Below are 15189 nucleotides of genomic sequence, written 5' to 3'. Positions count from 1 at the left end.
TAGATCTATCAAAATGAAGTCTGGCAAAGTTGCACCACCATCGCAAGGAAAATAAGGATCGACGGATTTGACTAGCTTATCCAAATTTTTCATTTTAATAAAGATGGATTCATGGAAGATAAAAGTGATTTTTAATGCCTTACAGTGGCATGAATAAAATTTATCTCTTTATGTCGAAATTGTGTTATGATGAAAAGTACCTCTGTGTGCTAGCTAACTATAACTACATACTTTTTTTAAATTTTATTTTGAATAAACAAATAAAATATACGGGGCTGTCAACAAAAGCCATTTGGTCTGTTTTGACATATGGGGCTTTTTGTACCTAAAATCCATTTTGTATGTAAAAGTTTTTTGGTCAACAGCCTCTAACTTGCAATTTGCTAAAATGATTTAGGTTGTGGGAATATTTTAAATTATTTCTGTTGATTTTTCTAAAAAAAGATAAAAAAAAGAATACAAAAAACCTAAGTTTTAACATAAAAGATAAAATGGAAGGTTTTTCGTAACTGAAAAAGTAATTCATCTAAGGGATTTGCTCGTTTACCCTTTTTTCAGACATTTGTTAACTCAACCTTAGGTGAAGTCAACATGTAAGCTGTAAATAGATGTTCTGTACAAAGTTTTAGTCTTTCTCAATTTTTCCGAGTCATGCCAGTATAGAGGTACAAAATGAAGTCAAGAACTAGCATAATGTTGATGTTAATGTATGTCATCTCTAAAATGAAGTAAGGTTAGCTTTTATGGTTATGGTTTGACTGCTTTATAGGGAAGAATAAAAGTTTTATCTTTTATGTACTTACACAAGATTATTTTGTGACATTTTTCTGTAAAAATATGTTTTGAGGACAGTGTAAAAATTTTATGGTTTTGTTTTTCTAAGATTAAATTGAAAATACTATTGTGTTTTTAATGAGAATACTTTATTGCTTCCTGTGTAATCATTTTTTTATTGTAGCACCTACATTTAAACAACCTACACACCAACCTACTTATAATAAATAGCCTACGCAGTTGACATTTTGTACTTTTTAAAATTAAAAAAGTAAATTCTATATAATAAAATACTTACTTTTCTAATTCAATTTTTTCATGTCTGTAAAAAATTGCCTGTTGGCATTCCCTAGCAGTTGTCAAAGGCTGAATTACTGCACCCCACTTTTGATACATTCTCAACAGAAGCTATGATGAACAATTGATTAATAAAATTGATGTTATGTCAAAAATCTTGCTATGGTTAAGGTAACCACAGTCAGTCTCAAAGTTTCTAAAAAGTAGCTATTTCCATTTTGTTTTAGTCAATTTGTAGTACTTTTTTTTTGTTCATATTGTGAAGTGGTTCGGCCTGTTTAAAAGAGTTTTGACATGTGACTGCTTTTTTTAAAAAAAAGTTTTGTACATATTAGTAAAGTTTCAAAAGTAAAGTTTTCTGATATTTATGCATTTCTGATAATTTAGGAATCCTTTATTATTTATAAGATTGTTAAAAAAAGAAATGTATACTTAAATACCTGCAAGAAATATGAAGTCTTCACAGAGTCCTGGCAGATATTTTAAAAACGATATGAGTGATGAGGTAAGCATTTTAATGATACAGTGACAGATGTTTTTTAACAAAATAATTTTGGAAGCATTTTCAATATATATTCTTTTTTTGATCTAATTGATAACATTTTCTTCAAACTCGTTTTTACTTTATTTTTAAAAAAAAATTACATAAAGTGAAACATAAATTTAACGTGGTAGGTAGTGTCATAGTTAAATTTAACCTTTTTGCTTGAAGATAAAATTTTAAAACAAAAAAATTCTTTAGGCTTTTCCCAAACCGTGTTAATTTCATTCACATGCAATATATTTTTTGAAAACGGTATCAACTTTTTGCCATTTATTTCACACAAAATTGTTGTCAGCAAAAAAATAAGAGGCCTGGGACGAGCAAGCGAGTGTCATTTTGGCAAAAACATTTATGTTAATCATTTAACCTTTATAATATCTATGCATTGATAAAGTTTGAATGCACACCCCTTAACAGGTCTAAAATTACTGATGAAAGAAACTGTCCAAATTTGCTATTACTGAAATCTGACATCATAATTCATGCAGCATAATTAAATCTGAAATTCTTTAAATGTGAAATCTTGAGAACGAAAAGAACTTTTAAAAAATTTTTAAAAAACTTGTTAGCTAACATTTTAAGCTCTAATATAAGTCCAACATCATTTTATACCTCGGGTTCACTTTAAAGAGGTCATTGAGAGTTTTAATTCTTTTTAAAAATGTTAGAAATATAGTTTTTAAAAATTAGGGTCTGTTATTAACAGCACATCCAAGAGAAGGCTTCTAACAGTCAGCCACCCACAGTTTCCAAATAATAAAAATACAGTAAAATTGTTGTTTCAAGTTTGGTTTGACTTGTTTTAGGAAAACAAAAACAATGATCCTGGCAGCAGTTTGGGGTATCAGAAAGACTACATCTCAGATCTATTAAAGACTGTTCATTGCAATTGTCCTCCACTTGCAGAAAATTGTGAGGGAGCTGTTTATGTTGGATGGGCGGGTATTGCCTATGCATTTTATTATGTTGCACAGAGTGGTTTGTTTGAAGATAAAAAAGATCATTTTTTAAAAATTGCTGAAAAGTATATAAAGGTATATAAAGGTATAGAAAAACTGAAGCTGCTCGTTAAATGTGTGTATTGCCTTTCAAGTTCACTTCTGGTTTCTGATACTTAAAAATTAGAAGAACATAATAGTTGCTCCAAAACTTTTGTGTCTATTTTTTGTAGGTCAGTCTTATTGAAATAAACAAAAGAGATCCCGCTCGCAAATCACGTGGAGCATCATTGTTGCATGGTCATTCTGGTGTTTATCTTGTTGCATCTTTAATATACCAAGCGCTAGGTTAGTTTGTAAACACTAATTTATTTTCGTGTTTTAATGAAGTGGTAAAGAAATTTAGTGTTTAGTGTCTCAAAACGAAAAGTGATGATATATACACTCATGTTGTACAGAGAACTAAAATTGTTATATACAAAATTTAGAGAGCTTTATTGCTCCAGAAGTAATTGTGTTTAAATTAGTTCTTAAGTTCAAAGTATGCATTAACGCATTTAAACTTTATCAATGTATAAATAAAGTGAATTAAAAAAAATGTTTTGTTTCTTGTCCTCACCCTAGTTGTTTTACTATTTCCGTATTTTCTGGTATATAACCTGCACATCGTATAGTCCTCAGCTCAGCTGTTTTAGGGAGTTATAAACTAGATGCTATCAGATAGTCCGCACCTTCGTATAACCTGCATAAAATTTCAATCGATGTGTTTTACTTAACCGCATCTTTGCATAACCCGCATTGTTTAAGAAAAAAATTCAGCGTATTTTTACTTACCCTAATCTTTTTATAAACATGTGCGTGTGTTCTATTTTTTTATGATGAAGACAAGTGGGGGACGTTTAAACTTGTGAATCCCAAACACAAGAACTGAGTGTCTGAACTTGCGATTCTCTCAGACGTAACTTCCTTGTCTCCAATTGCCGAAATAATAATGAATTAAAATTTATTTGACAAATGCTGTTTTTCTTTTATTTGTGAACATTAGTTTCCGCCAATAATATGTCTTGCTTCCTGCGATTAAACAAACAAACATATTAAAAAAACCCATGCTATCAGGTTATAAACCTAGAGTAAAATCTCTGTTTTTTATGTATATTTAAGCTTTTTTGTTATAAAAATAAACAATATAATAATTATCATGGATGGTCTGTAACTTCGATGTAGGGAACGTTCTTTTCTAATGTTTATAGAAACTTGTTATCTATTTATATGTCACCAATCACAGTGTGCATGATAAAATGAATGGTGGCAAAGAGGAGAAGATAGTTGCGTGTGTCTTATCAATTGTATTTTATATTTATTTTTGATATTTTCAGTGACCACCTGTTGTTCAAAGGTAGTGAAGATAAAAAAAAATTATTATCTATGCTTAATTTTAACATTTTTCAATATTTTAAACAGGACTTAATAATTAAGTCCTGGGCACTAGGTTGTGAAATGATACCTGCTATATTGCTCTATTACCAGCAAATCATTAAAATCACGTAGATATAGGATCGCGCATGCAGTTATATTAATGTACGTGTTTTATCCCGTTGGTACTATTTTCTTCATTGAATGTATAAACTTTAAATTTCACAATAAATGACAGAAAATATAAAACTTATCACATAACCCACACCACATTATAACCCGCACCAACGGTGGAAGTCATAAAAATCAACTTATAACCCGCAGATTATATACAGGAAAATACGGTACATGAAAACCAGCACCAAACATGAAAAAAATTTATGTTCAAACAAAAAACTTTTTGTCACAAAATATGGTAACACTTAATAATTTTTATGAGAACTGTGTATACTTTTATACTCCATTTTCTGGTTGAGAAACTTTGAATGAACTATAAATGGAAATTTATCATAGGCGTACACAATTTAGAAGATGAAAATATCCAAAGTTTTTTGGGCATGCGAAAGTATTGCAAATATGGCTTAAATGAGATATTTGGTGGTTGTGCTGGATATCTAGCTGCTTGTTTCATGATTAATAAAAGATTTGGCAGAGATATAGCTGGAAGCGATGTTACACTTCCTTTATGTGAAGATGTCATTAATTGTGGTCGTGAAATCTCAAAGAAATATGACTTTGAATCTCCACTAATGTACTCTCATCATGAAAAACCATATCTTGGTAAGTGGCACACGTTTAAAGAAGAGTGTTTACATCACTTCTTGAACTAGAAAGTGAGAGTTGTCTCTGAAATTAGAAGATCTTTGATCTGAAAATTGGTGTTTAGATATTGCTTCTCTCTACACTTTACTTTATGCCAAGGAGCCTTTTAATTGGGTCCAGCCTGTATCAGTAAGACAATCCTGTTTAAAGGTCATTTTTATTGTTTGCGTGTTACAATTTAAAGTACTAAATACTAATACTGTATATATTTCCTCTATTTACAATATTATAACAAGAATTTATGATATATTATATGTCTTCTTTTTAATCAGATATTTAGAATAAACTTATTATGATGATAAGTGACATTTATATTCTTCAAAACAGGTGCGGGCCATGGATCATCAGCAATTCTTTTGATGCTGCTAAACTTTCCAGCATGTTATGCTTTGCAACCTGATGTTGAAAAGGACATAAAACTGTCAGTTGATTTTATTTTAAAATGTCAAGAAACTGATGGTAACTATCCTTCAAGACCAGGTCATACACGAAGTGATGAAAATAAACTCATCCAGTGGTGTCATGGTGCACCAGGTGTTGTGTATGTAATGGCAAAAGCTTACATGGTTTGGAAGGAGGAAAAGTACCTTCAAGCTGCGTTGAGGTGTGGAGAAGTAATTTGGACTAAAGGTTTGCTGAGAAAAGGACCAGGTCTTTGTCACGGGGTTGCAGGTGATATATATATTTTAAAGAAAATTTATTTTTTAGTTTTGATTATAAATGCTACTATTTTAACCTTCTCTTATTCAGGCAATGGATATGCCTTCCTTCTTCTCTATCACATAACTCACGACAACAAACACTTGAGAAGAGCACATCGATTTGCTCAATTTATGCAGAGCTCGGAGTTTAAAGAAAATTCTAATCTACCAGATTTTCCATACAGCTTATTCGAGGGATATGCTGGTACTGCGTGTTTTTTAGCTGATATTGCAAGTCCAGCAGATGGATGCATCGGTATTTTCCCATTCATGGATATGTTCTAGCTTGCGAACACCAAAAATAAGATTTATAGCTTTGCAGAACAACACTGCAAGGTTATTTTGTTCCCCACCTAATAAGAATTCATGGTTATGGCGTCAATACTTGCATGCAAAGGAAATTTTAAATCCAAAGTTATGTGGTAATAACAACTTTACAATGCGAAGTGATAGAACACAAAATTAATTAATGGTGATATCTTAACGTTAAATAAATTTGTTTATGAAAGATAAAACATGTAAATAACTACACAATATAGATCTTGCCAATTACTGTTGCAATTCTTAGTACAAAATACTGTTTCCGAATCCCTGAAATTTATTTGAAAATACATTTTGGATAAAGAAGCTGTTGTAGTTTGAAACTAAAGTTTTTACGTTTCTGAAATTTAGAAGTACAAAATACAGTCGTTGTTGATTTTCTAATGCTCATTATTATATAGGATAACATTAAATAGACAAAGACAACAAAAAAATGACAACGATGCAGCATCCACGCTATTTTGAAAACACAATGAGTGAGCAGGTCAGTTGAGTGTTTTTACATGTCAAAAATATTACATAGCAATATAAATATGTGATATCAAGTTGTGAGTGACTTATTTGAGTGTGTAAAAGTCAAAGTAATAGTCTAGATAGCTGTATAATATGCAAACATAAATTAAGTTGAAAACATTAAGAAAAGACAGTAATGATCTCTGTTTGAGATACAATGCTCCTAACGAATTGCTACTTTTGAAGAATAACAGCAAAATGTTTATTTGTTATGTGTTGACAATCAGTTTAATAATTTTAATGCTAAATTGTATCAAAAGCTGTAAGTATAGAAGTTAAAGAAATTGACTTGTTTTCATCACATAGTATAATTTGTCAATAGAATAGCACAAATCTAAATATTGACATTAGGCCAGAAATTTTGGTGATAATTGGTCTATTTTTTATATAGCCTAATTTTTTAAACTATAATGTGATTTTATCTTTATTTCCACTGCTATAGGAAAACACACAAGAAATAGCTGAAGGACAAAGAGAATACGTTCCTGTGTTGCTGCAGATAATAAATAAAAATTGTCCTCCACTTGCAGAAAATTGTGAGGGAGCTGTTTATGTTGGAGGGGCGGGTATTGCATATGCATTTTATCATGTTGCACAAAGTGGTTTGTTTGAAGATAAGAGGGAGCATTTCTTGAATATTGCTGAAAAATACATAAAGGTTTGGAAACTTTCTGTTTTTCCCTGTAATAAACCGAAGAAGTATACTGTACAGTGCTATTGCCTGTTTTTTTATATTATATTAATTGTTAGGGTTAGGGTTAGGCTTGCTTATCATAACTGTGTTCTTTGTATGTTAGACAAGTTTGCGTGAGATCTCACTTAACGATCCTGGTCATAATGGAATAGGGGCCTCTTTGTTGCTTGGTCATGCTGGTATTTATCTCGTCGCCAGTTTGATATATGAAGCGTTAGGTATATTTACCTTTTTTTGAAATATTTGTCGTTTTAAGGCGCTTTTATTATTTGAAGTGGTTAAATGCGAAAAAGGATTGAAGAATTGATAACGATATATGTACATAATATGTACATCCATGTATATGTATAATTGATAATTGATATGTCTTTTGAAGCCAATTGCCATATTGTTGCCAAGATTGCCAAAATCACTAACATCCAAACTTTCCTTCTGTGATAAAGAAGATTTTTATTGTTATTTTATTGTAATCAGAAACAATAATACATATAACCGAAAGTAAATTACATTTTAGGCTTACACAATCTAAGAAACGAAAATGTACAAGGATTCTTCAACATGCACAAGTACTGTATACCAATTAACTTCTTTCCGCATGGTTCTGATGAAATCTTTGTGGGACGTGCTGGCTATCTAGCAGCTTGTTATATGATTAATAAAAGATTTGGCAGAGCAATAGTCACAAGCGATATCACACTACCTTTGTGTAATACTATCATTGAAAGTGGTCGACGAACGTCGAACCGTTATAATCATGAATCACCGCTGATGTACATGTACTACGATAAACCATATTTAGGTTTGAACAATTTTTATTTTTTTATAGCAAAAATACTTTCTTTCTGGCTAACGTATCCTTACACACCTACCTTAAGGATATTAATGTTCGTGAGAGCTAATTTCGCGAAGTTGGCAAGTCCTAATATTTTTGTGAATTTTTCTAAATAAGAATTTGACAACATGTTGTTTTTCAGTTTATACCCTTTTTTAGGGCTTTGTAGGCCTGCTGAAATTCACATACATATTAAAGCAGTTCTAGGTAAATCAGAAGAAAAAAATTAGTGTATATTGTTTTCAAAAGGAAAATTTTTTTGTGCAAATGAATTTTTTGGGGATTTCGTGAACAGCGCGAGTTTCCCAATAATTTTCGCGAAATTGACAAAACTCGTCAAATTCACAAAATTTAATTCCCTTAATGTACCAAATTGCCAATACAAGTGTATTTCAGTTCTTCAAGTTATTTTTAAGCAAGCTTCTTACTTTTTCTATTATATTGATAAGAGAAACGTAAATGTTTGACCTATGCCATAAAAAGAGGAAAAACTAAATGCCGAGAAAAGCAGTTTTAACTCCATTGTCACTTTAAAATTAATTTTTCGCAGAAGGCTGATTATGTAAAATTTCGTGGGAATTTAATTCGACAGATTTCAAACCGCAAAAAACCGCAAAATTTAGTTTTTAATGTAATTCAGCATATCTAATACTTCTCTTTTTCTAGTCATGCTGTTACTACGATTTATTTCTGACAGAAAGCATACGCTGAAAGTAGCACTTGTGTGTAATTTTTAGCCAATTGGATGTCCTATTTGGTGGCACGCTATAAAGATCTCTAGTTTTTGTTGTTCACATGTCATTCATTGTAGGTGCTGGCCATGGCATGTCAGCCATTCTTTTGATGCTGCTAAATTTCCCGACGTGTTATTCTTTAAAACCTGATGTCGAAGAAGACATTAAACTTTCAGTAGATTTCGTTTTAAAATGTGAAGAGAACGATGGGAATTACCCACCCATTCCAGGTGATGCAAGAGATGATTGGAATACATTAGTTCATTGGTGTCACGGTGCTACTGGTGTTATGTATTTAATGGCGAAATCTTATATGGTATGGAAAGAGGAAAAATATCTTCAAGCTACTTTGAGATGCGGCGATTTGTTATGGAAAAAAGGATTGCTTAGGAAAGGACCTGGCATTTGCCATGGAATTGCAGGTATAAGTATTGTTATTGATGTATCCCGTTTAACTATGTAAAGCTATATTGGTTAAGACACGTTTCTTTAGGTAGCGGATATGCGTTTCTTCTACTTTATCGATTAACACACGATGAAAAACATTTACGAAGAGCTCGACAATTTGCCGCATTTATGCAAACGGAAGAATTCAAAGCTAATTCTCGCGTTCCAGATGCACCATACAGTCTGTTTGAAGGTATAGCTGGTACAGCATGCTTCTTATCAGACCTAATAAGTCCAGATGATGGCTATCCAGGCGTGTTTCCGTTTATGGATATATTCTAGAAGCAGTGTGTTGGGACATGTTGCAAAACTTTGGTGGTTGTGTATTTGTTTTTTATAGAATTCCAAGACATTGGTGAACATGATTAGAAACTTATAGTTGTTGTTTTATTTATTTTTAATCTTGTACATCTTATATATTTTTCTTTTTTAGTAAATATTTTTATTTTTAGTAAAAAAAATATAATTTAATATAAGAAGCTGTCGCAAATTTTTGATTTAAATCGAAACCCACGATGCCATTTTTTTCCTTTTTATATATCTAAAAGCTATTGTTTTGAATCACTATCTTCCGCCTTTGGAGAAAGTAACAGACAACGTTACCTCGGCAAGTTGTGAAAATTTAACAATTGCACACTTAGGTGGTCAATAACTCTAGCATGTTAATATGATCTTGATATCTAATGTTTACTCGTGGTTGAAGCTTTTTGGGAAAGAAGATTATAAACAATGGCTTACAGACGCGTATGAGCAAAGAAAGATTGTAATATTACAGTTGGATTTTATGAAATGCAACTATGAAAAAATGTCTTATAAAGGTTTAATTTTTATATTGATTGATATCAGATTTGTTACATCGTGTTCAAACTAGTTTATTTTCTATCCTTTTTTAAACATTCTTGTATTTCAAACTAGAAACTTTTTATTTTACGATTTATTATCCATGCAGAATTTCTATTAAATTAAGTAAGTAGTTATTTCCTTGCGCTTACTGACCAATTCGTAACTAAATAACTAACTAACTAACTAACTAAATAACTAACTAAATGCGCTAAGTACAAAATTCAGGCTCAAGAATTAAACAAAAAAATTAAAAAAAAAGTTTGATGTATCACAGTAGAACGAACTGCGAAGGAAACCGAAGAAAAAGCTGTTATATCGAAGATGAAAAAAATGTTATTGACATATTAAATATTATTATATCTGTAAAATTTGGAATTGGTTCTACTACATGTCCTACTGATCATTCGAATTTTTCGATTCGCGTGAAATTGCATTGTTTTGTTTGAGAAACATAATATTGATACCGATGATGAACAAAACTTAATATTGCGTATATTGTATATAAATATTCCCGAGTTTCTGTTACATTTAGTGCCTTGAGTTTGTTATATAGAGGTGTTTTAGGAAAAATTTAGTTTCTTAAATCGAGAGTTCGCTATATCAGGGTTCGTTATAAAGAGGATTGCCCCGCCGTGCTTTAGCTTTATTTAAAAATTAACACGAGTTGTCTTTTTTTGCTGTGGTGTACCAATCCAAGCTAATTTTTTAACGCACGCTGAAGACGTGAAAACAGTTTCCAAAATTACATTTCATGGACTTTCTTGCCCTACAAGTCTGTTTGTATTTCAAAAGTTGCGTCACACATTTTAGACTAAACCCAGGAAATGGAATTTGGTTCGTTGTATCGGAATGTTCGCTATATCGGGGTTCGTTATATGGAGAGTCCACTGTACCAGAGGTGAAAAATATCAATATTAAAGTTAGACATAAAACTCCTCTCTTTTAACTTCAAGTCTGGATGATGAAAATTAACTTGTGTTTTGAGATCATACGAAAGGTCGATTGTAAGGTTCAAATTTAGTCGTCAAGAGCTGCGGTTCCCAAAAGTTGAAACCGCGGATGAGAAAGAGCTAACATCATATTAAAAGAATCGGTTGTTAATGTCTCCAAAGTTTATGGTTACTGAGGTGCCTAATACCTAAAACAATTTGGGTGCAGTTTTAAGGTTTACGGAATAAAGTTAAGTATTTTTAGTAAACTGTTTTAGCTAACAAGTAACAATGTGTATATCATCATGGAGAATGTATGGCTTGAGTAGCGAGAACCTTGGAGCACTGGGTACTTTTTGCTAGTTTAGTGTTAGATATAAACGTATTCACCTATCATTTAAAACTTTTGAAAAAATAGTTCGTTACAAAATGGAATGCGGATCGAAAGTCCTTCGTATCAATTATTGTTTGACTGTTTACACAAATGGAAACTTTATACTAAGAAAACAAGCAGTTGTTGCAAAAAAAATGTAAATGTGAAAGAAAAAATAAATAATTAAAAACTCGACCTTATGATGGAGTATCTATCTCCTGGTACAGTGCAGGCCCTGGGATCGAGGTTAGATCGAGGCACACTGATTACAAATCCGTTTTTATCGGGTAGAAAATGCATGCATGACGGGTTGCCATTCTCCTTTGTGCGTGAAGGTGAATAGTGCGGGAGTCACGGTTGTCAGGATGTTCTTTTCCTGGTATATACGTTTTTTGTTTGGTTAAGTTTTTTTTAAAAAATATAATATCAAAAAGGGTTTTAACCGTGAGTTAAAGAAAACTTGTGTACTGTATTTATATAGCTAACATGAGCAGTTAAAAGTCAAAATTTTTGCTGGTAAAGTCTTGACTTCAGAATCAACTCATGATATGATTTCGTTGCTACATGATATGATAGCTGCATGGTTTCGCAGCTGTGTGGCCACAGACCTAGGTTACTGCAAACCCTAAGCCTCTAAACCCTTTAATAAATGCTTTGACGTTCAATGACCCTGCAGTTGTCGTGTAGTTTCCCTGACGCCATAAGGCAAATTTATAGGTCTAGGGTTATTGCGGCGCATGTTTAGGGTATGGAATATGGTATCAAAGAATTAAATTTTCTATATATTAGCTGTGCAGCCATGCATCTAGGTAATTTTAGTTTATGATCTTTAAAGAGTCAATTCTAAAATTTAGCCAAAAAAGGAGAAGCACATGCAACCATGAGGGTGCCCACTTGCGGGAAACACTTCAAAAACCACGGGGTCTTTTGGCTACTTTTGGCGTTTTAAAAAAAATTCTAAGTTTCGCCAGAAGAAACCCAAATCAACCTGAAACAACATTACTTAAAAAGTTTATTACCATGATGTATAATTTATTCTTTTAATGTCAAGCAGTGATAGGATATTAGACTTAAATCTCTGGTTATGACGGTGGGTTAGTAAATGAATTAAGAACGTGTATTTTTAGACAGACATAAATGTCTATCTTCTGTGTATTAATGAATATACTTTACAGTACAGCTACCGCACCATTATAGCGCATTTGCATATTGACACATTACGGTTAAGGTGCCAATACCAAACATAAACATAATGGTAGACTAATATTTATATTCACAACAGTAGAAGTTCTAATAAAACTGTTTTTTATATCATTTATTTGATAAATATAGCTGTAATAAAATCCCACAAATAATAAACTGAGAGTAAAACGACAAAATAGCACCTGACTTCTTTGCAACAAAATTTAAACGAGAACAATGAGCCTTGTGCCCTTTGTATTTAGGATGCAATTAGGGCGGTTTCGGACAAGGTCCAGGCTTTTCCAGCGGTTACAGACAAGCACCTTGAAAAATACCTGAAAAAACGCGCACAGCCACCCTAACATATACAGCGTTTCCGGCGAGTCGGCACCTTCGCAAGCAACCAAAAAATCACTCAAAAAAAGGAATTTAAAAACAAAAGAAAAAAGAATACTAAAAAGGGAAAGTACAATAATTAAAATTTTTTTTCAAGAAAAATGACTACTTTCCCTAATTTTTCTTCAAGTTGCTTTAGGTGTTTTGCTGACATCAAAAATGTATAAGATTTTAGCCAAGTTTGTTTGTTTTAACTTTTTTTTTTTATTTTAACAGATATTTCGTCTTGTTACTACAAGACATCAACGTAAATTGTTACAATTATCTTACAAGTTTTTTAAAGACGTCAGTCTAAATGCATTGCTATTGTAACATAACATTTAGGCAGTTAACAAACGAGACATACTTTTTTCGGCGACTTTTAAGAAAATTTCAACAACAACTATGCTTGTCACATACACTATTAAATAAAATATTTATGTATACACAATATTAGTGACTTCAATTCTGAAAACTCCGTTATCAACTGGCATTGCCTGCCAGATTTTCCTCACATGGCATAGGTTGACCCTTAGGTGTGGTAAAGACACTTACTAAACATGCACGCGTTGTGGACTGATTCATGGACCTTCTGATTAGACAGTGAACTTCATAACCACAAAGCCACACACTGCTATAATTTTTGCCCTGTTAAGGTCAGCTTTCACATTGAAACAAAACAGGACAGCAAAATTTTATGTTGTGAAAGATTTTATTAGTGAGAAAGCTAAATATTTAAATATATTAAATTTAATTTTTTTCCCATATCTACTGTTATACTTAAAAAAGTTTCAAAAAGCATGGGGGTTTCAGGCAAGTTGGTGTTTTAGCCTTTCGAATTCACGCTGGCACACTGAAAATGCCAAGGTGAATGCTGAGGTGGTTTATAAATTTTGGCAAGGCAAATTTTTTAAAAAAAAATTTATGGAATCTTTTAATTGCCTTAACTATCGTAAATCGTAAAAGCAAGATCATAAAAGTAGTTGCTCAGCATTTTGCTTATTTACCCAATATAATTATACGAACGCTACAAAGTACTTCGTTTCGTGAAGCGAATGTCATACGAAGTACTTCGTTTAAAATAAAAAATGTAAACAAAGTTTATACAAACTTTTTTAATATATGATACGAACTTAAACGAAGTTTTTTTATCGTACAAAATGAAATGATACGAACTTTGAACAAAGTAAAATTGCTATACGATCTTGAAAGGAACTTCAAAAGTACCGGCGTAATTGTGCATAATAATTTCAATATGAAACCAGAAACAAAAACCAAGAACAAAAGAAATCTACGGCAATCTTTTCGTTTTCTACGATCCTGTTTTCATGATTTTTAAACGATATACGATGATCTTTCCGTTTTCTGCAATCCTGTTTTCATGATTTTTATACGATCTACTACGATCTCTTAGCTTTTACGATGCCGTTTTCATTGTTTTTAAACGATCTACGGTGATCTTTTCGCTTTTTATGATCTTGTTTTCATGACTTTTAAACAATCTATAGAGATGTTTTTGCTTTCTACGATGTGGAGACGATCCCTAAAGACCTTAGATAATAAATCCAATTAAAAGAAACGAAGTTCGTATAACGAAACAAACTTTATAATTGTTGAAAATAGTCCATAGATATGGATAATAGTCCAATTATAATAAACGAACTTCGTATAAGCAAATTTTTATACAAACTTCTTTAAAAATGATACGAACTACATACAAACTTTATTTTAAATGATACGAACTTTATACGAACTTGTAATTTTGATGATACGAAAAAGTTTGTATTAAAAATAAAATGATACGAAAGATTTAATAAATCAATACGAAGTTTTTTATACGAATTATACGAACTACGTATGAACACTTTGAGACAGACCCTAAGAAACAGGTTGGGCTGCTCATTTTTACTTAACACAAAAATAGCAGTGTTTAGCTTTTATGTTGTATATCTCTTTTTAGTGACATAGAAAAAAACAATCATGGCCGTACTGAGAAATGTTTATAATGCGTTATTCCGAAGAACGTCAACATTTGCTGTTACTATTGTTGCTGGTGCATTTTTGTTTGAACGAGCCTTTGATCCATTCATGGATGGTATATGGGAAAGAAATAACCAAGGAAAATTATGGAAGCATATTGAACACAAATACAAAACTGAATAATATTTGCTGAACGAACAATAACAGCTGTAATGAAGTTAATACACATATAATAAATTTTCAAGTTTTTAACTGCTTTTTCCTGGTGATGTTTTGTTTTTATTGCAAATGTCAGCACAATATGTACTTATTTATATAAGATTGAAATTCCTTAATTAGCATACAAGCTTGTTTTTTGTTGGGTAAAGTTCTTTGTTTTTACTGTGTAAATGTATTTTTGTGCCACCTAAATCATATGCCCCATGGTCAAATTTGCTTTAAAGAATTGTCTTTTATTTTTGCAAAAGTTTTTTCAGA

General features: G+C 31.7%; 2 protein-coding genes across 2 annotated transcripts; both read left to right on the top strand.

Annotated features, from left to right (window-relative positions):
- The first annotated feature begins 1434 nt into the window (after nt 1-1434).
- Nucleotides 1435-6038, top strand: LOC130645708 (lanC-like protein 3 homolog). Its single transcript, XM_057451789.1, has 6 exons — nt 1435-1576; nt 2422-2649; nt 2787-2901; nt 4480-4746; nt 5116-5460; nt 5539-6038. Exons 1-6 carry the CDS (start codon nt 1523-1525, stop codon nt 5772-5774), a joined length of 1245 nt encoding a protein of 414 aa, XP_057307772.1. The 5' UTR covers nt 1435-1522; the 3' UTR covers nt 5775-6038.
- A 111-nt stretch (nt 6039-6149) lies between these two features.
- Nucleotides 6150-9996, top strand: LOC130645706 (lanC-like protein 3). The gene is made up of 6 exons (XM_057451788.1): nt 6150-6294; nt 6766-6981; nt 7121-7235; nt 7532-7816; nt 8661-9005; nt 9077-9996. Exons 1-6 carry the CDS (start codon nt 6244-6246, stop codon nt 9310-9312), a joined length of 1248 nt encoding a protein of 415 aa, XP_057307771.1. The 5' UTR covers nt 6150-6243; the 3' UTR covers nt 9313-9996.
- The last annotated feature ends 5193 nt before the right edge of the window (nt 9997-15189 follow it).

Source organism: Hydractinia symbiolongicarpus, chromosome 5 (assembly GCF_029227915.1).
Source record: "Hydractinia symbiolongicarpus strain clone_291-10 chromosome 5, HSymV2.1, whole genome shotgun sequence".
NCBI classification, from domain to species: Eukaryota; Metazoa; Cnidaria; class Hydrozoa; order Anthoathecata; family Hydractiniidae; genus Hydractinia; species Hydractinia symbiolongicarpus.
Note: the sequence above shows the minus strand (reverse complement) of the source record. Positions and strands in the feature narration are given on the sequence as shown.

Coding starts and splice junctions, on each gene's coding strand:
- LOC130645708 (XM_057451789.1), top strand. CDS start 1,523: ATGAAGTCTTCACAGAGTCCTGGCAGATATTTTAAAAACGATATGAGT. Junction 1,577..2,421: donor AAAACGATATGAGTGATGAG/GTAAGCATTTTA, acceptor GACTTGTTTTAG/GAAAACAAAAACAATGATCC. Junction 2,902..4,479: donor TTTAATATACCAAGCGCTAG/GTTAGTTTGTAA, acceptor AATTTATCATAG/GCGTACACAATTTAGAAGAT.
- LOC130645706 (XM_057451788.1), top strand. CDS start 6,244: ATGACAACGATGCAGCATCCACGCTATTTTGAAAACACAATGAGTGAG. Junction 7,236..7,531: donor TTTGATATATGAAGCGTTAG/GTATATTTACCT, acceptor ATTACATTTTAG/GCTTACACAATCTAAGAAAC. Junction 9,006..9,076: donor CATTTGCCATGGAATTGCAG/GTATAAGTATTG, acceptor ACGTTTCTTTAG/GTAGCGGATATGCGTTTCTT.